Raw genomic sequence first — 25,131 nt, 5'->3', positions numbered from 1 at the left:
AAGTGAGGGTGCTTGCTCGCATGCATTTAAGTGTGTGTACAGAAGACCCCCAACATGACCCAGAGCCAGGGTCATAATGATGGTTAAAGGCTGTCGATACTGCTTTAAATGAAGCAAGATTGTTTCTCAGCAGAGAGGGAGAGAGAGGGAGAGAGAGGGAGAGAGAGGGAGAGAGAGGGAGAGAGAGAGAGAGAGAGAGAGAGAGCGCAGTTCTAAATGAGGAAGCTTGAAAGCGAGTCACAGTGGAGGAGACAGTACCTCTCTCTCCACTCATTTCGGGGAAGACTCTTATCTGTGTGCCGACTGAGAGAGCACGGAGTGCTGGGAATGTAATTAATCAGATTGCTCCCACACCTGAACAAGTCCTCAGCCATCCGATTCAAGCGCTGCTGATATTCCGCACAGGAAGAGAGAGATGCGGGGCAATGCGCTGCACGTAATATGAAGGGAAAAAAAGACCAAGACGTGCACAGTGAAACCTCACATTAACAAGCTTCATTATGGGATAAGGCTTCTAAATTGCGACAATATAGCCGGTGTTGCATCAGCGATAGAAGAAAAACCTGCCTTTAAATGGTACTATATACACATTCTCTTTTTTTTTTTTTACTGTTAAGATTTTCTCCATTTGGCTCACACTTCATGGTAGCAGAAGGAAAACTTTTGAATGGAGGTGTGAATCAAATTTAATTGAATAGTTCAAATGGAGCGACATCACCAAAACAAACAATGAGTTTCAATTTTTTTTTACAATAAAGATATTCAAGTGTACAAAACTCCTTACCTTAAAAGGAAAGTTCATTACACTCACGCTAATCTCGATTACAGATGTGGTTCTCTATGGAACCAAAAGTGTTTTTTTAATGGCACTGCTCAAAGCCATTTGAATCACCTTCATTTTTAAGAGTTTACTCCCAGCCATGACTTCCCTAACCCTGTAGGCCCACACTTCTTCACTTGCATACCTATAGTACTATCCTAATTAACAGTTTTATAGGCCCTAAAATAGAATCAAGTAGGACTTCACAATATATGCTAATTCAAAGTTTCCAAAAGAAATCACAACAATTTTGTCACTGGGATTCATAACTGAATAACAGACCTAGGGTTCAAGAGGTTCATAACATATGATTTCAGCACAATCTGAATCTGGAACTGAGTGAGTCTAGCCAGCTGTATATTTCATTTTTCCTCATTTTTCCCCCTAAAACAAAAAGCTGGATCTAAATTCAAAACACACTTTCTCAAACTGCATGGTGTTGTGTTTCCAGACAATCAAGGCTAATAGAAAGACCTCTATAATATTCCCACAATACCTATTTTTTTTCTTTTTTGTTATATAAAAAATAGATTTTTTGCTTTAATGAGACATGATAAAACAACACACTGGTGTGGTGAAAGTACTGAATTTGTTTCAATAAAAAGTTAATAAGATTTTAAGATTTTTTACTCAGGTGTTAACATCTAAATTAAAGCAAAACCAATCTGTGGACTTAATTTCACAAGATAGCATAACCAAAAAAAAAAAAAAAAAAAAAAAAAAAAAAACACATTTGGAAAAACTTCTCTAATATTAGTTCACAAAGAAAAATATGTGCAGACTAGATAATTTCCCAGTTCTTCATATTTATTTAATTGCTGTCGAAAGGGCCCACTCCCAGATGATGAAGCTGTTTATTTAGCATCTTCACTTAGGCCAATAATCATACTGTCTGAGGTCAACTCCCTCCGTTTTTTCTAAGTTTGGTGCCTGTCATGAAAAACATAATAAGGATAGAGGTTGTGATGAAGGATGGCGTATGCTGACAGATCTCACCCACTAGCTCCCTTGATAATGAAGAATTGATAAGAGGAGACATGTACAGCTTAAAAGTGAATACTTAATCAATACAGCTTTCAAAGCAAGACATAATGACATAAAACATCACAAATAATTCCACAAAAATAAAATCTACGATTCTGGGGAATAAGTCACAAAAACACAAACAGATAAAGAGACAATAAAACAGTACAACCACGCAGAAAGTTGACTGTTTGGGAATGTCTCTCCTGAGCAGAACCACAAACTGGAAAAAACTATAACTGACACTTTGTTGCATCACACACTACAGTAACCTGCAACCACACTTTAGCGTTCTGCTGTAAAGTACGGTCACGTAGCTCAAGCGGTCATGAACATGGCACCACCAGAAAGACAAATGAACAACATGTAGGTAACATTCGACCCCCAGACCCCTAAACTTGCCTACTAACAGCTCATCAACGCTCTTACAGTGCAGTAGTGGTGTATGGTAATGCAAAAAAATTCAGAGCTACAGACATACAGACATACATAAAATAATAATAAAAAAAGAAATGTACCTGCTGATCGACACTTCACTGAGGGTGGGACTGGGTGACCTTGATGAAATTTCTATAACTGGAGTCTTCTCATGATTGGCTACTTCCAGTACTGTGGAAACTGGTGTCTGGGTTGTGCTCTGTACTGTGGCATGATCAGCTGTACCAAAAAGACAGAGGAAGAAGTTTAATACAACATTGAGCAACTCATACCAAAACTAGAGACCTTCATTTAAGCAATACACACAGAATTTCGTCTCATATCCATGAAAGAATCAATGTACAAAACACGAGAGAAGTATTTAAGCAAAACAGAAAACACAGTCCAGTTTAAACAGACTGATACTCAGTGGACAGTTGTAAAACCCCATAGCTCAAAATAGATTTTAATGCTATTCAACTTGGGATCTATCGTAATATTTTGTTTTCTGAAAATTCATCAGCAAATGTGTCTTTGCACTACTGCCCCATAGCTCAAAATAGATTTTAATGCTATTCAACTTGGGATCTATCGTAATATTTTGTTTTCTGAAAATTCATCAGCAAATGTGTCTTTGCACTACTGTAAATTGGTGACTACTGTTATCTTGCTTACACATGCTTAATACTTCAATGTAACCCTCTAACAGTAATCCCATCACTTTCAATTACTGATAAATCTAGGCCTTAATGGACAAGAACAATCACTGATCTACAACAACTGATCTTAAGCCTGCATCTTTGGCACTTGGCTTGATCTGTATGATAATCTCTATGAGATTGCTAATATTAACTTCCAGTTAACCCAAATATATCAGTATGGGCTTAAGCACTTAGTGTCATTTGAACTAAAACATTCACACATTTCAATGAAATAAGTCCTACAGTGCTTAATGTCTTGCTCTATCGAGTGCCTCAATAGCAGCGTGAGGAACCTGGAAGAAGCAACTGCTTTCCACTCACAGGTGGCTCTTAATTATACTAAGCACCTGCTTCTGCTTTCTGCCCTGATTTCACAGAGTGATACACTAGGATTGAGCAGTACACTGGCAGCATCGCTTTCGCAACGTGTGAATGCACAGTAGTCACATCACGAAGTCAGGTGCAATGTCAAGTTAAATCAAACACGTCATGCTACATGTTTTTTGCTGCCTGATACAACCAGAGGCAGAACATATCTGCCCAATAGCATTTATTTTCTGCCAATCTTCCAAACATGGAGTAATATTCATGACAAGCTGGGTCAGAACCTCTGGTCAACCCCCCATTTAGCATTTATACATATGCATAACATTAAGGGGACAACTGCTACAACTTACAAGGTGGGCTTAAAAGGTGCACTGTTGTACTAAACTGTTCAGACATGCTAATTCTACTTCAGAGGGGGAAAAGGTTCGTCATTGCAATTATTGATGCAAATCTATATTTTTTTGTTTCTCTCCTTTATGAGTGTAATTACAGATAATTACAGAACATTTAAAATCACACTTTGCACTGCTGGACCCAATACACTGATTAACCTCCTGCCTATGGCATGTGGGAATGGATTCTGAAAATGTACAAAATGTCTATAATAAAGATTGGATATCCTCTTTTCATGAACAGAATAATAGAAATCACTGAAACGTCCATGTGTGTCCATCCGTGTTTTTTTGTGGTCGAGTCTTGTTTGTTACAACTGTATTTACACAGCTGAGCTTAATAAATAATCAACCCAATAAGTATAATTACAACTAACCAATTTAGCATCCAGGATTTAGCTTGAATCTTAGCTTAAGCCCTAAAGACCTTTTATGGGGACACAGACTTCATTTCCTTCATTATGGATTAATTTATATGTATTGATTAACCAAACAATTGTTTTGATTTGTTGATTAATCTAATAGATAATTTATTGATTATTCTAGGTGTGTGTGTGTGTGTGTGTGTGTGTGTGTGTGTGTGTGTGTGTGCGCTTGATTAAGATCATTTAAACCCGGTAATAAAATATATTTCTCCATCATCTTCAATCATTTGGTCTCCAAACCACACACAGGTTGCACTTAAGGGCATTGTTCTGCCACTAAAAATACCACAGTGTTAACACGTAACCTCGGTCATAGCAACCCTATACCTGAAATAGAATATTAATATTTTTACTAGACATTAAACTTTAAATGGTTATAACTTATTTATATTCTAACACGGAGGTAATGTGTAGTTATCAGGCCCTGGCAATTGATTCAGAATACGGGGGCACGGTGTCAAGTTCCTCTGCTGCGTTCCCCTCATTGGCTTCCAGTAGCTGCCCACTTCAGGTTCAAAACCCTGACGCTGTACTACAAAGCCAAGAATGGACCAGTCCCTCCGTTCTTGGTGGCAACGCAACTGTCAAAAGCCAATCTGTACCAAGAGTCCTTCGAACTTCATGTACAGCTCAGCTTCACCCACCATCCTTTAACATGCATAGAAAACACGCATCCTGACCTTTTCCTGTCCTGGCACCTAGGGTGCCCGAAAGGCACAGTCACTCGCTGTCTTCAAACAGAGACTGAAGACCCATCTCTTTCAAGAGTATTCAGCACTTACTAAGGCTTACGATCGAACTCGTCTTACATGATTTGTTTGATACTCAAGGCAAAGGGTAGTGTATATTGAGCATTGTGTATCTAGGTATCTAGGCAGCATCTAGCTTAATGTCTTGGATGACTGTGTGCTATGTGCTAAATGCCTAATCACTGGCGAGTGTATTGTTGCTTCAGTTTACTGCCTTTAATTTCTGGCTTATAGTGCAAGATTTTGCCCATAGGTACCAGATCATCAGTCATATCTCTCTCTCTCTCTCTCTATATATATATATATATATATATATATATATATATATATATATATATATATATATAAAAAGAATTATTCACATCTGTGAGGAAAAAAAGGAAAGGTACTGTTTTTCCACATGGTGAAATCAAATTGAACAGCTTTATTTTTGCCAGTCAGTTGTGACTTCTAGGGTCGAGAGATGCTGCTACCTCTCAGCAGCGATTCTGGAGCCATTATATGAAAAGACAGAATGTGATGAACAGCTTATTTGAGCATTTCTGGTGGTCAGACATTCACATATTGAACAATTTCTCCTGAACGCTCTCAAATGATTAATCTGAAGATGGTTTTTCTATACACTAGTTCCAATCTCTTCAGATGATTTGACCTGAACTACCTGTTGCCTTGTCTGAATGGGGAAGGATGCCTAAAGTCTATGCAGACAGTAAATAACCATTCCAAGCAGACACACACACAAACACAAACCGTGCCCATTTCTGCACTGGAAATTGCTTATTGACTCCAGTCCACCTGGACCAACATAGAGACTTTCCAGTTGCCTTATTTTGGAGTGAAGGCCTATCTCTGATGGAGATAACGGAGTTGTTGTTGTTACCTCCTGAACATGACGCCTCCACTGGCTTCTCCTCTTCCTGCCTAACCTGAGTCTTTCTCGAAGTATCCAAACGGCCTCGGACCTGGGCGATGAGACGGGAAAATTCACTGCTGTGCTGCTTCCCTAAGAATTTATGGGACAGATGGGAAATTAAACATCACATTTGTGAGAAACACACATTCAACACTAAGGCAAAACAACAGAATTAGATCAAGAATGAAATACAATTCAAATAATGGCAGGATAGAATCACGAGGCAGTTTTAATCTATATGCAAGTTAACAGTAATTGAACAAACACACTTAAATCAATGTAGCATTCAAGGAGGAGAAATAAAGACCATGTGTTCTACACATATATAAAAGGCACAGTAACATGATTAGTGCTTGGATTACAATCATATCAACATTACTAGAAGCAGATGTATTCATCTAGAACAAGACACAAAAATCTGGCATTGTTTGTGACGGCATATTGATCCCATTATGTTTTTGCGCTCATGCTCGAACACCATGAAAATTTAGCTTTATAAACAAAACCATTATAGCAAGGCATAACAAAAAGCAGATACATTGAAAAATAGCACGTACATATTCATTCCCAATGTACATTTTTAAAAAAAGAAAAAGAAAGAAAGAAAAATTCCATAAAAGCACTTATTCCTCATAGCTTCCTCCCTTTCATCCAGAAAGGAAGGTAAAAAAAATAACATCCAAAAGCTCAATGAGAGAAAAGCTAACTCTAACCTCATAATGCAATTGTCTAATCGGACTGCTTATCTCAAATTACGAATAAACTATCAAAGCCAGGAGCAGATGAAAGACCGATCCAGAGGGCACTGTTTGGGGAAGTACCTGCCAAAGTCTGAGAACGACATCACTTAAGATGCTGATCTCAGAGGAGCCCAGGAGAAAAGATATAGCGATAACATGCACATCCTTCCAATCGAACCCTGCACTAAACACTCGTTAGAAATGAGGCTCCTCAAACAGAACTGCCATACTGCAGTAAAGCAAAGGAAACATGCGACGCCAACTGTAAACAATCCTCCTTCTTTGAAACCGTATAAAGTAACGTGCGCTCTTGTATTTTCCTCTTCACTGAGCAACAGTTAATGGAGGTTTCCCCTTTCAGAGAAGTTAATGATCTGACACAGTTAAACATTACAGCGTAATGGATGCTAATGAGAACTCATCATCTACATAAAGCACAATATATGTCCAAATGTTTGTGGACACTGCTTCTAACAAAAGCTCTTGTAAGGTACACCCCACTGCTGATTCAAATGTGCAAATGCACAAAAGTCCCAATAGAAAAGTACTGCCAAAAGACTAGGACTCCCTGGAGCAGAAAAATATGAACCTATTGGCACTATGCCTAATTCCAGAGGTATAGAGGGGTATAAAGCCCCCCAGCATTGAGCTGTGGAGCAGTGGAACCGTGTTCTCTGGAATGATAGTGCTTCAACCAGAACTTCCTACACCCAGGTGATTTGACCTGAACTGTCTGTTGCCATGTCTGAATGGGAAGGATGCCTAAAGTCTATGCAGACAGTAAATAATCATTCCAAGCAGACACACACAAACACAAACAGTGCCCATTTCTGCACTGGAAATTGCTTATTGACTTGAGACCAGCTAGACCAACACAGAGACTTTCCAGCTGCCTTATTTTGGAGCTTATAATGGAGTTGTTGACCTCACTAATGCTCTTATCGCTTAATGCAATCAAATCCTCACAGCTATGCTCCAAGATCCAGTAGGGAAGCCTTCCCAGGACAGTTAAGGCAATTTAGAGGCTTAAAAAAAAAACTGTGTCAATTCCTTGTTCAGACCTTTTATATATTTGAAAGCCTCAGGCTAACTCTCCTTTCCTACTGAGAACACTGAGCACCGTTTGAATCCTATATCCACCCTCTTGCATGTGTCATCATCTATGCAATTATCCTTCCTAAAATCACCTGCAACATCAGTCGATAATTACACATTCAATCTACTTTACAGCACACACACAAATTAGCACCACTTATTTAGGGTTTCAGTAAATCAGGGCCTCAAAAACATCCAGACATCTCTTCTAATTAGTTTAATACGCTAATTTAAGGTCCCTTCTGACACAGGCCTGCAACTGCATGAGCTCGGCTCCACAGAAAAGCACTGTCAGTAGAATGGGATGTTCGGGAGCAGCTGTACAGAGACTGTAGTCACTACGCCCAATGCCAAGCGTCAGCTAGAGGCAGGGCTGGCTGATATAGTTCAAAATGTTGTATCACGATATTTATCGCAATATTCTATCAATGTCAATTCACTAGTGGCTGCAGATTTTAAAAACTGCTATTCAAATATTTTCCCATCACTCCGCCGAGGACTGAGCTTGCAGTAAAAAAATAAAAAGTGGTATGGAATTGGGATGGTTTTGAGAAGCCAGATGCTGAACAAAATGAGGTAATGTGTAGACTGTACTTTTGCCATCAAAAGTAGCAGCACAACAAATTTGTTGTTCAAGAAATGTGTAAAAATCTTTTTTTCCTTCCTTTCGCAGGAAATCCAATAGCTGGATTTCATATTGTTATATATACTGGTTTACATTATACATTTGAATCCCTCAAAAATAAATGTAAAAGATAAGTTTAGAGCTTTGGATGATGCTGTTCTACTTTGGCACATGTACATTTTCCATTTAAATAAAAAATAATGGAATTAAACTTTCTTTTTAAAAAAAATAATTTTAGTTTTAGTTTTAATTTTAAGTAATTTTTTGTTATTCCCCCAATATCTCCCAGCCCTAAATGGAACTGCATTCACTGGTGTGATGGAGCTTTTCCTAATAATAAAACAGTTAGGTGTCTGACCCATAACTAAATATCAAGTCAAGTGGGTTTTATTGTCATTTCAACTACATACAGAGTACACAGTGAAACGAAACAACGTTCCTCCAGGACCATGGTGCAACATAGACAGTGCATACAAGACACAAGTGCAACACAAACAAACATGTGCGGACAGACAACACAACACAGTACAGACCAGAGAATAATAAATAATTGACGGTAGTTTGGTGCAATATCTTGCACCAAACACCTAATCTCAGCCATGCTGGTGTTGGTGAAGGCAATCAAGTCCTCAAGCAAGGTTTTAATATCTAGTCTAATATAACAACTAAGAGGCAAGGATAAAAGATTAAACAAAAGGTTCGAGGCTAAAGAGGCTGAGAGAGAAAAGCTTGATCGATACCCCTTTTTTTTTTGTAAAAACAAAATGTGCACTTGTACGCAAGTTACACTGTGAATTTCCTGCTGTTACACTGTGAATTTCCCCACTGCGGGACTAATAAAGGACTATCTTATCTTATCTTAACTGTGAATATCTAAATAGCACCATATGTGGTTGGGAACATGTATAACAGAGTAGTTCACCCTCATTCAACAATTGGAATTAGCTTAGAGCCTGGAAGAAAGTCCATAAAATTCTGATGAAAGCAGAATGGGGTACAGCATCCACATGTGGCACCAAACATATTTCACAAGACAAACCTTTTCACAGTGATAACCTGGCTGATCTTTTACTCCACACACAGGCCTCTAGCTTTTTATTTGCTGATGAAAGATCTCTTGCTTGGCCACCATGACCTTCCTTCTTAAAGGCACGACACGCTCGGGTCTCCTCTGCCTACCTTGTATCCACAAACGCCCTAGTCAAGAAAACTAAAATAGCACGTCACCTCTGTTTTCTTTCTTCTGTCCATAAAGCCAACACAGGGGAATGTCATGTGGTCAGGTCAATCAAAAACACTCCAATACAGTGAAGGATCATCTGACACATTCTGCTTCTGCTGTAGGATCCCTGACGCCTCTTCAGGGCATTCAGGTCAGCTTTCCTCATGTTTTTACAACGTATTGATGAAATCTGCTCGTTTTCATGATGCCAGCAAAAGGAGAAATGTTAATGGAACTGCAGATCATAGAGAGCATAGAGAGTCTGTTTAACCAATACAATGTCTCACTCTAGACTCTGACATCACACACATTTCTGCTTAATGGATTCACTCGCTTTACTTTATCCAGAAACTGATAAAAATGACATTAAGGGGGTTCAAGTGTTAAAACGGCTCATAGCTTGAGTCTGACTTCTCTTCCAATAGAATACGGGATTTCAGACTGACTGGAAAATGAACAGCATGTATTCCATGTCAGCAAGATCACTCTACTGGAAATACTCAATATAAGCCAGGTTAGAATAAAAAAAAAATTCTAATAAATAAATAAAGTGTCATCCAGCTCAGACTACCGTTTTATGCCACTGGCTGTACTTCCAGTATTTTTTTTCCTTTTCTTATTTTCTTCTGTTGTAGGACTGCACTGTGGATTGTCAATGTTGGGTTCTGGCATAAATAACCTCTCAGATGCCTGCAAAAAGAGTGTGGGCCTCCAAGAAATCACAGTCCTAAAGGCAGGTAACCAAACACACATACAAACTAGTGATCACACACATACAGTCACAGTAAGCAAAAATGCCTGGCACGAGGGGTGGGGGGGCAGTCACTGCTGCAGAGCCCAGGGAGCAGAAAGGTTGAAGGGACTTGCTCAAGTGCCCAACAGTGGCACAACAGAGCCTAGGTATCAAACTCACAACCTGATCATCAATATCCCAGTGCTTCAAACATTGACCCGCCGCTGCCCCCAACTATACAGGAATTGTGGACTGAGAATTTACTTGCTGAAGTCAAGTTGATCTATAAATCACTTATAAAATGCAAAACTGGATTTACATAACATTTTAGCAACGTAGGTCAGAATAATCAAAACATTCTGTTCAGGACTTGCAATACTGCAATAAATTATGCTTTGTTGAATCAATGCATTTATTTCATGTAAAGCAACATTTTGTAGCATTTGTGCCTCAAAATAACAGCTTTAAAATGATGCTATTGCTTCACTGATCTGTAATAGGGAGAGAAGCGGCTTTTTAATAGCCGTTTCAGGTTTAGCATGCCAGAAACTGCACTTTGTAACTTTGCTGAAGTGGATACTACGGCGCTCGCAAGAACTGTGTGACTCATGTCATATTTGTGTAAAGTCTTAAGATATTGCTCTTCTGCCTCATTCCACACTCTCCTTTTACTTTCAGTAACAGTTCTGTACCTCAGCTTGTCTGGAAGTCATTATGTGACTGGACTCTTTGCACATTTATTGTGCATACATTGCACACTGCGTTTTGCACATACCTGTGTCTATTTTAAAAACAGCTGCTAGAGTAGCGCACTAACCTGTGCTGCACACTACTGTTTTTAACTTAGTATGTACATTTTATTGCACAACTAATTCCACTACTGTCTCCGTCTCGGTCTTTATTTACACTTTCTAGTCTGCACTGTGCTGTGTTGCACCATGGTCCTGGAGGAATGTAATTTCTGTATATAGTTGAAATGAAAATAAAGTGTCTTGACTTGAAAAAAATGCATGTGTAAAGTGTGTCCTATAGTGGTGGCTGACCGTGCAAATTGCACTTCGACTGTAGGGGGAGCCCAGGAGCAAGAGATGCCATTCCTCACATAAGACGTTTAATAAAACAGTGACCAACAGTCAAAGTAACAGAGGTCAGTCTTTATAGTCCATGTGTATCAGAAAGCATAATGTCTTCTGTACCCTTGCATATGTATTTAAAACCTTTAACATTACATTAAACATTGAAAAACATTAGATAAGTGTTTTTACTAGGTGATAGTTGGTGGTTTTGCTCCCGCTAGTGCATACCTCTGTAATCAAAAATCAGGAAGTGATTTAGAGACAGACAAAAGTCATTACTAGTTTTGGAGTACAATTCCTGGCTGAAAACATTGAGATATCCGCAGGGAATTTGACATTTTGTTTATGACCGCATTCCTATCACTAAAAGGGGGGGTCTGGCTCAATAAACTTTGCCTCAATTTAAGCTGACTCGAGTATTGTTAAAGTCGAGTCAATCTTTCTGCCTCTAAGGTCTTGCGTACAAACAGAAATAATTGTACACGGGCAACTTTTTCCTCGCTGTCTAGCTGCTGCTCTCCAAAAAGAGCGAGGGAACAATGCTTTGATACTTTTCATACTTGGGACTTTTTGGTCCTGCCAGTCTGTGAACATCTATTGTGTAGGAAAAGAGTGCAGTGCACACAATGTCCATTACATCAATAACGGTGTCTCTATACACACAGAACAGAACATGTTACTCGAGGCTAATGGGTGCTTTGGATAGGCAGGCAGGACAAAGTGCAACTGCATGATTATTCTATTGTAGATATAGAATAATATATTATAGATATAAATTAATATATCACCCAAAACCAAAAGAAAAATAGTACTAAAACATGAAATATATTAGCAGAAGGTTTTTTTTTTTATATAATAAAAATCCTAAACATTGCTTATCACCACAATTATTTCTGGGACAATATATCGTCCAAAAAAACTGTAATCATCAATTGCCAGAGACAAAGCAACACATTTTTGCAGGTTGAAAGGTCCTTAAAAGGTCACGTCTAATATTTAGCAATAAGGCACATGATAATCCAACAGGGTATTTTGTAAATATAGAAAATCTACATTCAGGTTAGTCTGGCCATGTCCCAAAGGGTATAACCCAATACACAAGCAAAACAATCATGGATCCGGGCTTGTGTGTACAGACAGTGATCCAAACATCTAAACAACATTGAACATGTCCCACTGACAGCTGTTGTGTGTAACCTCCAGCGTACTGAGAACAAACAGGGACTGTTCTTACGCAACACACGGCTCAAACACACGTGCGAGTACGAAAGCAGGTTTCTTACTTTTTGACAATTCCTTTCTTCTTCCAGCCATGTCAAACATGCCCTGCTGCTCTGATAGTAGGTCAAGGAGGGTACGATTTTTTCTATAGGCGGCACGCATGTTTCAGCCAAGAATTCAATTTCAAACAGAGCTAAAGGTGATTAAACCCATACCCAGCCCAAGGCTGGAGACACAAGTACTCCGGCATGCTGAAAGATGGTTGCTTGACTGGAAAAAATTAAAGGTTGACTGGAAGAAATAAAGGTTTAGAAATATTGTTGACAGATGAGCAGTTGATTTTTCCATGTTGTACTGAATTTAATATCCTACTGGGCTTATGGCCTTCTTAGAAGTTGTTTATTTAATGGAAAGTATGGTTTATTCCAGTGCCACACATGCAATACAGCACAGCGCACAGATACAGTACACAGGAAAGGCTTGTTTTACACTAGCACTTTTTTTTTATTTTTATAAATGGTCGATTCCAATTTCTTTACAACCAAATTGGACCGCCGCCCCCCCCCCCTCTTTTTAAGGCAGATTTAGGAGAACCAGTACATGAAGACATTCTGACCAGAGTAAACTAGCACACTATTCTACGTATTCATTAACTGAATTAGAGGAACAATTAAATACTATAAATGTAACCAGGCATGATGAGATTATTAGTCCACATGATACACTGCACGCCACAAGAAGCCTCACTAGCCTGGTAAACAGCAAACTTCCATAGCAGTCAGGTCTTGTGGTTTAATTAGAGCTTATAGTAAAAGAATCACGTGTAGTGTTTGCTGTGCTGTAGTCAAGTCAAATCAGATTTATTTGAATAGCGCTTTTTACAACTGTTGTCGTCACAAAGCAGCTTTACACAAATAGTTATTAATAAAAGACAGAGACAAAGAGGAAAGAAGAAAATAACGTAAAACATGATGGACTCCCAGTGAGCAAGCCAACGGCAACAGTGGCAAGAAAAAAACCCTTAGAGCTGGAGGAGGAAACCTTGGGAAGAACAAAGACTCACAAGGGGGACCCAACCCATCCTCCTCTGGTCAGAACTACTTAAATATTAATAATAAAAATTAGCCTCAATGTAGCCTCGCAGCCGTAATAGGAAATCTCCTGGATGTAAATTAGCTGCATATCTGCAGTGCGTAGACCGATATTATTAGCCAAGCTTGAATTTTGAACTCTGTGGTGAGGACACAGGGAAGGTTTTCTTCAGATGACTCTTCCATGAAGGTTTTATTTGTGCAGGTAGAACAGTGCACCGCCCATCCAGAATGTGCTAAATCTTTCTGAAGGATCTTTTGCAGGCCAGTGCTTTGATTTGCATCTCTAGCAAATGGATGAGCAGTTCTCTCATCATTTTCTTCCACTTCCAGACCTCAACTTGATTGCCATCACCCTGCTTACTGAGTGAGGAAATGGCTACCTTAGAAGTCAAAGTTTACACAGAAATTTGCCTTTAGAGCATTGGACATAAAGCACATACCTGGCTTTTATCTTGAGGCAGTCTTGATGCACTTTGGATCCTGTGTACTAACGAAGTTAACAAACTAAGCAAAGCTTTTTGCACACAACAAGCAAAAGGTATGTTTGGAGAAAAAAAGGGAGAAAAATCCTATGAAAAGAAAACCTGTCCAACTAATCTTTAATGCTTAGGGGTTGCGTTGCAGCCAGTGGCAGATGAAACATTTCAAAGGTTGAAGGAAGAATGTATAACGACCCTATCCATTTCAAAACCCACAATAAACTACCTCACACAGTCCCCTGGCCTAAACATCATTAAAAAAATTGCGCATAGACCCTCAAAAAGGGCTTGCAAGTAAAGTTGCCACTTTGGAGATACAAGGTTTATGCGTAACATAAGGGCTGTTTAGCTGCTATTCATTACAATCAATGTGTCCCCAAGCAGACAAGCTCGGACAAACTAATAAGAACTGCCTGGACATACTTTGATTATACAGCTCTGGAAAAAAATTCCAGACCACTTTTTTTCCCCTCTCAAAATTCAGATCACTACATGTATGGCAGCCACTTTATGAATGGCATAAAGTCACCCAACAGCAATGTGAAAGACTAGTGGAGAGCCTGCCAAGACATGAAAGCTGTGATTGTCAGTCAAGGTAATTTCACCATAGTGATTTTTAAATGCTCTCAAAGTTTAAATATTAGTACAGTGTTGTTTATATTTGAATAATAACTTCTCTGCATTAAATGATTATAATTTCTTTGCATTATTTAAGCAGCTGTTTTGAGCAGTTGGCATTTCTGCAAATAAATGCTCTACATAGCAATATGTTTATTTAGAAATTAGGGGAAATTGTCTATGGTTTATGATGGTTTATGAAATACAACGCTGTTACCTATAAACAGTACACATTACCTATAAATAGTAAAATCATATAATGTAGGGTGGTCTCTTCATTTTTGCCTACTTAAGCAATTTAACAGCGGAAATAAGAGTCAACTGCAGCACAGATCTGTAAAATCAAAATAACTAATCTAGCCGATAGTTGAAAAGTTCTTTGCCCAATAATGCTCTGTATAAGAATGTATGCTAAGCGCTTTAAAAGTGACCAATGATCTGAGCAGTGTGTGTGTGTGTGTGTGTGTGTGTGTGTGTCAGAGAGAGAGAGAGTGTGTGTGGGAGTGTGCGTGTGCGTTTTTGCCGCTCTCATTCACTACCTCTCTCCGTCATTTCCCCATTCACTAACCATCCAAGGAGGCCAGTGACTCATCAAGGCGTTCATTGATTAATCAAGAGGTTATCTCAGCATGGCTGCTATTTATAGAGACCCCTGTGCACTGAGCATCAATATTTCAGCATCCTCTTTCTAGCGTAAATGTCTGACTGAGCTATTTTCATTCGCTCTTTCATCTTCCTCCTGCCAGGTCGATTATACATGGCAAATATCAAACAACCCCCCCCTCACGAGAAGCACACAAAACCAGCTCAAATCACTTCATTTCTTTTATTTGTCTCTGAAAGGAGGTGGAAAGGGCAAGCTACTCCACTTTCAGAGCTACACAGAGAACTCCGCTGCTTTTTAATCAGGCTAGCACTGGCAAGCATGAGCCGTGGTGCAAGGCATCTGTGGCTCTCTCTTTAAAAATGAAAAAACAAAACCAAACAAACCCCCCACTCCACCCCACCCCACCCCCCTAAAACACACACAATAACACAATATCTCCTTCAATATATAGTCATAGTGCAATAATTTCTTTGGCTGTTTGAACACCTGGGATTCACCACTCTCTGTGTTACTGGACTTACTGCAACCAGAACCAACATATGTGCTTTATTCACATCCTGGTTTGATGAAATGGCTGATTATGATGCAGCATGCATACTGCCAAACAATGGGCCATGAAAAAATAAATAATAAATAGAGATGAGGACACGATGCACAGTATTTAAATCCTATTCACAGTCACCGTGCAGTCACTCCCTATTTAACTGTGCTGTGTTTCTACACTTGCCCCCAATAACAACCAAATCAAAACCAATCATATTGTCATTTTAATGAGCATATGCATATTAATATCCAGAGCTCAGTACCTTTCTGGGTGCCAAAATCTCAAAATCACAGCCAAGTATTCCACTAGGAAGAACAAAAGTAACAAATAAGCTACGGAAACATAAATATCAAGCAAGATCAACATGATACCAAATGTAACTAACCGATTTACTTCAAAAAAAAAAAAAAAAAAAAAAAAAAAAAAAAAAAGTAGAATTAGGGTTGGGCGGTATCCACTTTTTTCATACTGTCAAAATATTACTGTGGTATACAGCATTACTGAGGGTGGAAAAGTAGCCCATGTTGCACAAGTCACGAAGATGGTTCTAGCTTAGTTAGCAGGACAACAATCTGCTCACCACAGAACAAGCCTTTGCTGACCTAGCTCGGCTACAGATACCCAGAGCAGTATTTAGTTGCTCAGTCGCAGCCGCTGTTGACTAACCGCTTAGCTACAACACAAGTGTTGGCGATAAAAAAAACTTGTGTCAGAGAAGTTCTGCAGGGTTTGGACTTGTAGCTGGATATCTAGACTTGGATATGTTAGCTAGCAGGCTAAACACCACAGCAAAGACCTGCTAACTGAGGCTCAAATCACAAATGTTTAGAGGATTAAGCTTCATATATGAGAGCACAAAGACGAGTGTACGATCTTAGGAGTGTTTATGACTGTTGTCAGGCACATTTAGTAAACTGTTTCATTCAGGTTTGCTTGCTCTCCCTTATAGCGCATCTTGATGGACCGTTTTTCCCCCCACCTGCTTTCAGAGTGTGACATAACCAAATCAGTCAGCTCCCACAGCACCACCAACCTGTGGCTCTCTAAAATGCACATGGAGGAAAGTGGAGTTTATTTGGCTGTTTACTAGACAGACACAGAACAGAAATCAGACACATCGTAATTTTAAAATGCCATGATTGTTTTGATCACCTAAAGCACATTTTGTCAAAGTGTTTAAATACTGCTGTATACAGTATTACTGTTATACACACTTCCACACACCTCTTGGAAGAACAAGATACTTTGCAACTATCCTTATGTTAAAGCATTAGGTCAGACTATGCTGGCACAGTCTATGGTGGTACTTATCTCCAACACAATATTTATACATACCTCAGTTCCGATCTTTTTCTCAGAAGGGCTAAAAAAGTTTGTTGGCTGATTGTGCACATGTGAACGTATTTACTGACTACTACTACTAATAATAATTCACCTATAGAAATATATTGAATTGTAATCCCCCGTATTGAAACCTAAAACAATTTGCATATCTGCAAAAACAACCCAGCTGCAACCCAGATTCAGTCCTCTTCACACTTTTTTTCCGGCTTGTTTAGGAGGAGCAGAACATTGAATGAGGCAGAATTGATCGCAATGACTGGTCGTAGCTCTCGTCACATTGATCTATCTCTCTAAATAATCGAACACAGTCACACACACGCACATCCTGGCAACACTGCAACTTCTTTCAAAGCTTTTTCGTCTGGGAGAGTTTCTGGAAAAAAGCTCAGCAGAACCACTGAAAGGTCTGAGCATTCTCACTGAAACCACTGAGACAGAGAGATGGAAAATTCGAGAGGGCAAGTCCTCTCTGTCCAGTCGGTGTTCACTTCACCATCTCAGCTTGTTAAAAGCAATGTGCCTTCAGTGTCCAAACTGCACATTAAAGCATGTCAGACTAAAACTGAGTAACGTGTAATCTAATGAAGAAAGAAAGCGTAGATGATTTTACTGAATGCAAGAACACTTTTGAGGTAATGAACCAAGTGAGAAAATGAACAACGACACTTTTTCCTATTTTGACTGGCCAACTGAACACACACTAAATGAGCACTCCGTTCTAATCCTAATGCTGCTGTGGTTTTCAAAATGTTTGATTAGACAGGGCTTAAAATTCAAAGTGTAAATATGCGAATAAGGCAAAATAAACCGACTGAGATGTTTACCCGCTTTTCCCGCTGTCGCTGTGTTTGTACTGATTTCAGAGTAACTCAGGATAAATCTGGCAACCCTTGTAGTTTTTCTGAGAGTCTGTCACAGGTGTAAAAAACAAAAGTCCTTATAGGAAAGTCTGTTCACTCAACAGCCATCTTTGCATTGGCACCTGGCAGTTATTTTCACTGATCCCTATGAATAGGGAGAGACCAAAATACTCAAAATTGAAGGTCAGATTACAGTTTCAAAAACATATTTGGATAAAATCTGACAAAACCTCATAAATAGTCTTGTAGTGCTTGACTCAATAATGCACACAAAAAAAATAAAATAAACCCATAGATGATTTTTGGTTTGTTCTGGCTACTGCGTTTATGCAGGGGCTAAGCTACTGTTCAACAGTTATGGCAGTCATGTTTGATTTGTTAATGTTGTTTGGTCAGTTCACCATGATAAAATGCTGTACGCTGAAAGAGTTAACCATTTCAAGCGCAGCCACTGTCAGCTACTTTCACAGAACAAGTCAAGCCAAGTTTTACATGGTTGAATGGGAACCGGCAACGCCAACCCAAATCCAACACACTCCGTTCAGCCAATCAAGGACTTTAAAAGGCAGTAATTATTTGAATCAGGAGCGGTGGATTAGGCTTGGATTCGGGTTGGATTTAAAGTATGCTATAAGGTAGCTCGCCAGGAGCAGCGTTGGAGACCACTGGTCTACACTCAATCATATAGCAGAGCACAGTGCAGACACAAAAGGACACAAATGCAAAATGCACATATACAATGACTTTCCATATGCTAATGTCACAAATGATTAGTAAACAGAGCTCTTAGTAAAATACTGTTTGTGGAAAAGGTATTTAATCCGAACACACTGATTTTGTTCAGCCAGCAATGTTTGTTCAGCCGACACTGGCCTACAAAGCCAAAAATGGCCCATGTCTCGTCCCGTGAAGTGAATGGTCAAAACCTGATCAATACCAAGAGCCCTTCAAGATTCAAGTACGACTCTGTTTAAACAATCATCCATCAAAATATGTATGGAAGACCAGCATCTAGACTTTTATCTGTCCTGGAACCAAGGTGGTGGGACGAACAGCAGAATCGCTTGCTGTCTTCAAACGCAGTCTCAAGACCCCTCTCTTTCAAGAGCACTTAAATCAGCACTAGTCTTGCACTTATTAAAGGGTTGAGACTGCACTCTTTTTTTTTCCTGTGCTTTTTTGACATTCAAGCAACATGTAGTGTATGCTGCGGTCTCTCTGTTGTGGTCGGGAAAGTGCTTTGACTGCCTGAAGGCTAACCGATCATATGCGGATGAGCCTTTTTCTGCAGACTATACTGGCTCTCGGCCAGAACAGTAAATAAGTCCATCTACATGTACATTCATCAGACAACAAATTTCACTGGACGTTCAACACATATACAATTCTTTTTATTGTATTTATATTTATCTCCTTGCACAGCATTATGTTGCAGTCACTTCTTGCACTTCTATTTGCCTTATTTCCTATATTTTGTGTATAAATTATCTTTATATATTATTAACATTTATGTTCTCTGTTTGTATTTTATTGTTGTTCAATGTGACCAGACAGTTAAAGCATTTCACTACTAGCTGAACCATGAGTATGTATGTGGAATCTGAAACACTGGGATTAGATGTAGCAATTGAGCACTGTGCACCTTTTATAGATAGGTATTATTTCTGACTTCTGTATTTTGCAGTATCTAAGCTTGAAGCATATTTGAACTCTAGCCTATTTACAACTAGCTAGGGATGTCTTCTGAGTAAACCATGAAACCCTTTACTTTAAGCCACTCTGGATAAGAGCTTCTGCTCAATGCCATAAATGTATGTTACATTCCCATCAGAAGTCAAGTGAAAGAGACAATGTCAATCTACACACAATAAGGACATTTGACAGTCAGTGTTAACATTATCTGCAGCAGCAACTTACATAACAGGTAAATGAGTTTTTGGCTGTAAAGAACAAACAGAACACCTACAGATCTAACAATGTTTATTTGTGTGACAACTTACGGTAGTTTGAGTGCAAATGTTCAATTTCTTCAGCTGTCTGGTTCTTTGTGATGGTTATTGTCTGCAATAAAAAAATGGGACCAAAATCAGAATAATGCTTTGAATCAGCTGTTAAAGAAAACGACTCTTTGCAAACACAGTGGATCATACAAAACTTCAAGACGTTGCTGGATGTTCAAGATGTTACTGGTTACTGATTGACTGGTACATACAGGTTTACTTGTACTCCCCAGTTGATTTCTTGCCTTCTCATTGTTTTCAACCTCTCTCGCGATGTCTTCACCTGTATGAGAAAAACACATTATATTACATCATGAGATCATGATTAGCAGATGAAGACAATTTCCAAATATCCACATGATGTATTTTAATGTCCATTCAGAGATCACACGGACATGGAGACTGATGCATCATTGGGAAATTGTGCGCTTTAACGGAACAAAACTGAAACTTGGGTCTCCTTTGCAGGAACTCCCTCTGCGTTACAGATGGCAGCTGTCTGGAAACTGGACTTGATTTGCGAGACTTGCGTAAATGAGATGGCAGCGATTTAAACTACATAAACACTACAATAAGTCATGAAAGTGTCTTAAACTATTGCAGCTGACATTAAACTGGCACAGAAAGTAGTACTGAAGCCAGAAAATACAGAACTGTAACATTACATTTACTATATGATTCTCCATGCCACAATGTTTATTTCTATTTCTGTTTATTTATGAAATGCAAAACCTGTTTCTTAGTAATGCAAATATTCCAGATATCCAGATCACCTCAGATTGTTTAGGTCACATTATTTATAATACAAAAAAGCTCCTTAAACTAAAACAACCCAATTGAAATCAACAATTTGAAGTCTGACTTATTTTAGCTTTTAATTTTTGCAAAGAATACTGACTGTGAGACTAAATAAGTGGTCCTTAGGATTCAGACATCATTTAAATATATTAATTTTATCTATAGGACAGAAAAGGGGACCCTCAATTTAGGATTTGTAAAAACTGCAACTTTAGCTCACTGGATTAGAATTACAGAGAATCACATTTATGTAGTGGTACTATATAGTAACAAGGTAATGTTAACTATAGTATAGTACAAAGTACAACAGTAATAAAGTAATAAAGTAATCTGATTAAAATGCAGATATCCAAGCACAGCAGCCCAGCATCAAACATTCTGCTCTTTCAGAGTACAATAAACCCATCAAATATCGACTGGAAATCTCAGTCAACTATGAACGCAATTATCTTTAGACTCTGCTGTAATTCCAATATCATTGTGCATCCTTGCAATTTACCACTGACCACTTAAGAGCCTAAAATCCAGCACTCAATACCATTACTCTGCTAAATTGTAATATGAACAAAGCAGAGAAGAAGTGTGCCAAATTTCTAACTTGAGTGCCAAATTTCTAACAGTCTGAAATTTGTGTGGAACATGCAATGGCTCTTAATAAATAAATCATGTCTAAAGCTGCACATTGCCTGACAAAAGCTGTATTCGCAATACTGATTCAAATAAATAAATCACTGGACATACAGTGATTGTCTTCATGTTCCTCTGAATTCTGAACTTCACAAATGCCTTTTGGGAATTGCGGAAAAATAAAGACTTAACAGACAAAGCTGTCAGGTTCACAGTGTCGAGTGCATGCAGGGGGGGAAAAGAAGCTAACTTTTCGCAGCAAATCAGGACATTTCAACATACAGGGATAGATTCAGCTCCGCAGGGGTCAGCCTGAGGGAAGACAGTATGTCAAAACAAACCTAGAAAGGGCGTAACAAGGCCTACAGCCTTTTCACTGAAAGAGTCACCGCTGTGCCACGGTCCTCTGCAGAGCAACTCACTCCATGAGATATCCTTCAGCCTACACACTTTCAACGACAAGAAATTTCCTTCTATACTATTACTTATTTTATTCAACATCTCAGCACAACTTGCACAATATGGAAATTGAACAGAGACATGTTTTTTTTGACTGTTCTCTGCACACACATATAAGGAAATGTGCTTCTATAGAGCTTCGGAGAGAGTTTGAAGAGTATACAATAGGACACAAAACATTAAACGCTGCTAAGCACTCATATAGCTCGTTCACATGTATACAAAGCTCTGCACTATTTTGTTTAATTAGACAGTTTTACCTGATCTAGGGTTGAGTGCGTCACACTGTGCGTTGAATATGTGGGTAAACTCCTGATGCCGTCTGATGAGCTGCTCTCTGGAGCCCTGGGTTGACAGATGGCACTCTCGAAGCCTTCTCTTGAGCTCAGCCATAGTCAGCAGTGTGTACACCAGCTTAGCCATTGGCCTACGCCTCCCAGAGCTGCAATTTCAGAACAAAACAAGAAGCAAATAAATGACATTAATTAATGCTGTTCAACAATCTGTACAAATACTATTAAAATGTTCATTAAATGACTTAAAAGAATCAGTAATTAAACTCCTACAATATTTATGCTGACTTGCATAACTGTTTCCAAATGCTTGACTTTGGGCTGTAATGAAAAGCTTAAACGTCAATTACTGAATGAGCCATTAACTTCATGGCTTACCACGCACGTTACAGCAAGTGTCATTTAAAAGCAAAACAACCTCTGCAAGCAGATACATTTAGCAACAGGTTAGAGGTTTATATAGACTTATATTGGCCATTTTGGGCATTCAATGGTTTATCACTTTCGGCAGGAGGAGTGTAGCACACCTAATATTTGGTGCAATGTCCCTTAGCAAGTTGCACCTTGGCCAGAAGCTTTTAGTGGCTATAAACAAGCTTCTGCCATAATTCTGGCTTGATATTTGACCACTACTGTTGGCAGAATTGGTAAAGGCAGTCTTGGGTCTTCTTTCAGACACTGGCAAAGTGGCGACAAATCTTATATACTGTACTTCCATACATCTGTTTGAACTGATGAGCTTGTAATTTGACGTTGTTTAGGAATGGCTCTATCTCTGCCTTGTGTAAATCTGCACTGGGCTTCTTAGATTTTCCCCACTGTACTGTGCGTTGGTCAAACTAATAACTGGACGTTAAGAGGCCTTGGTAAGTAAAACAACATTTTAAAACACACACACACACACACACATATATATACATATACACACATACATACATACACACATACATATTATTTTTATTTATTATTATTATTATTATTATTATTATTATTATTATTATTAATAATAATAACATTACTTTAAAACATTAACTCACTCATTAGAGCCATCTTACCCTGACTGCAGAAAACACAAAATCACTAAAAGGTGAACTCATGCATCATGCTTTTAATTTGCCATTAGACTCCGTGGCTGTGTGAGAGCGCAGAGTGGTAGGGCGTGCTTAAGGCCAGCAGAATGCTGAAGCACACACTCATTCATCAGGCTTTCCTCAAGGTCTCCCGCAAACCGAATCAGCCTGCTTGCCAATCAAAGCCTGAACAAAATGGCTGCCCTTCAAAAATGCTCCCAGGGGGAAGTTCAGCTGAGTGGAAGAATCATTGGGTTTAATAGAAACTTCTACAAGTAAACACAGTCGAGCTAAGAGTCACGACAGGGCAAATGTCTGAGTTGAGGCATGAGGCACAGTGATAACCGAATGGCTTAAGTTTGGGTTAAAGTTTGGTACCAGGGAGGGGGACTGAGGATGTCGCACAGCAGTCTTCACCGAGGACACAGAGACGCTTGAAAATGCATTTGACTGAACGCATTTTTGTTACAAATCAATTGAAAGGAAAACACTGTCTGCCTTCCAAAGACTGTTATTTGTGCGGTTTCCTTCCCTCTTACAAGTACTCCCTCTTTATCATCTGCCCAATTTTGTGCGATTGCTCCTGTCTCTGTATACTACTCTCAGATGCGCTTCAGGCTCAGTGCCGCCGACACAAACGCATGCACCAGCTCTGAATGCATTACGCGCAGCCTCTTAAAACATAAGTGCGCCTTTGTGTGCAATTTCTTCAAGTGCTTACGTGAAGATCTTCTGCTTGGTGGCTTTCAGCATTGTATGTTTTGTTTAAAACAACAGTGAGCTACAAACTAAAAGATTGTCTTTGCCATAGAAGCTTATCGCATTATCAGAACATACAGAGGAGTAACAGGAAACCGTGGCCAGGATGTTGGATGATGTTTACAGAACCATCTAATTCAATTACTTCAAGATAATCTTGGGCACTCACTTGGGCACTACAAATGCAGAACTGGGAGAGCCTAGCTGGTCAGACCTACGGAGAAGACAATAATTTGTAAGACACAACACAACTTCCCTTAAACAATTGTTCAATAAGCGGGGAAACTATGTTTAAAGATTCCCAACAGAGATCCAAGCCTGCAATACTTTCTCTGGCAATAAAACAACTGCATTATTTTTGACTGAGCCTGACTACACCTTAGAGTTCAGCTAGGAATCCAGAGTTTGTGAATAATTCACAAGCAATGAAAGCCAAGCAACCCACTGTCCCTTTCCATGACAGAAGTCCACCGTTATGCATTGCCTCAGAATGGCAAAAACGTTGGTGTCATTTAAGCATATTAGATCACAAGAAGGTTTCAGATCATTTATATTCTGCCTGTGTGAAAAGAATGGGAGGGTATGGGATGCAGTAGTGCTTGGCAGTGTTTCCACAGCCCTGACTTGTGGGACGTGTTACCCAGAAGGTAGAAATTGCCTTGTATTTAAAAATAATAACACTCTGCACTTTCAGAGTTTGGAACACTGCTCAATACTACACTAAATTAGAGCTGAATGTTCAGAGGAAAGTTGATCAATGCAACTGAGATTACACCGCTGCTACAGCAAACAGTGCACACAGCAGTCGCCTTTTAGTAACTGTGGGCATATACATGAATTGATCCACCAAACCTTCTGAGGCCCTCCTTCTTCTCTTCTCTGGTCAGACAAGTATCCAGATGTTTATTAATGTGCTGCTGAGATATGCCTACTCCACATACTGGACATTCCACTGCAAAACAAGAGAGAAACAAAAGAACAAATTTAGTAACTCCACATGTAAACTCTGTGGCACCTCTCAGTTTCATTTAGGAAATTAATAGCAATTTCTACAATGGATCAGTTGCTCCAATATGATTATGATTAATCAGGAAGAAAAG

The 25,131-nt window shown here is 39.1% G+C and overlaps 1 protein-coding gene across 3 annotated transcripts in view; it reads right to left on the bottom strand.

Annotated features, from left to right (window-relative positions):
- rad18 (RAD18 E3 ubiquitin protein ligase) overlaps positions 1-25,131 on the bottom strand; it is a 62,334-nt gene that overhangs the window by 23,548 nt on the left and 13,655 nt on the right. For 2 of the 3 annotated variants that reach the window (XM_072683105.1, XM_072683104.1), the window contains exons 6-12: positions 24,884-24,983; positions 24,201-24,245; positions 22,170-22,351; positions 20,238-20,308; positions 20,026-20,086; positions 5,735-5,857; positions 2,362-2,500 (exon numbers count right to left, since the gene is read on the bottom strand). In XM_072683105.1, the coding sequence (XP_072539206.1) occupies positions 2,362-2,500; positions 5,735-5,857; positions 20,026-20,086; positions 20,238-20,308; positions 22,170-22,351; positions 24,201-24,245; positions 24,884-24,983 (721 nt within the window). The remainder of the gene's footprint in view (positions 1-2,361; positions 2,501-5,734; positions 5,858-20,025; positions 20,087-20,237; positions 20,309-22,169; positions 22,352-24,200; positions 24,246-24,883; positions 24,984-25,131) is intronic. The other variant, XM_072683106.1, reaches the window with a different exon arrangement.

Source organism: Salminus brasiliensis, chromosome 7 (genome assembly GCF_030463535.1).
Source record: "Salminus brasiliensis chromosome 7, fSalBra1.hap2, whole genome shotgun sequence".
In the NCBI taxonomy this organism is placed as follows: domain Eukaryota; kingdom Metazoa; phylum Chordata; class Actinopteri; order Characiformes; family Bryconidae; genus Salminus; species Salminus brasiliensis.
Note: the sequence above shows the minus strand (reverse complement) of the source record. Positions and strands in the feature narration are given on the sequence as shown.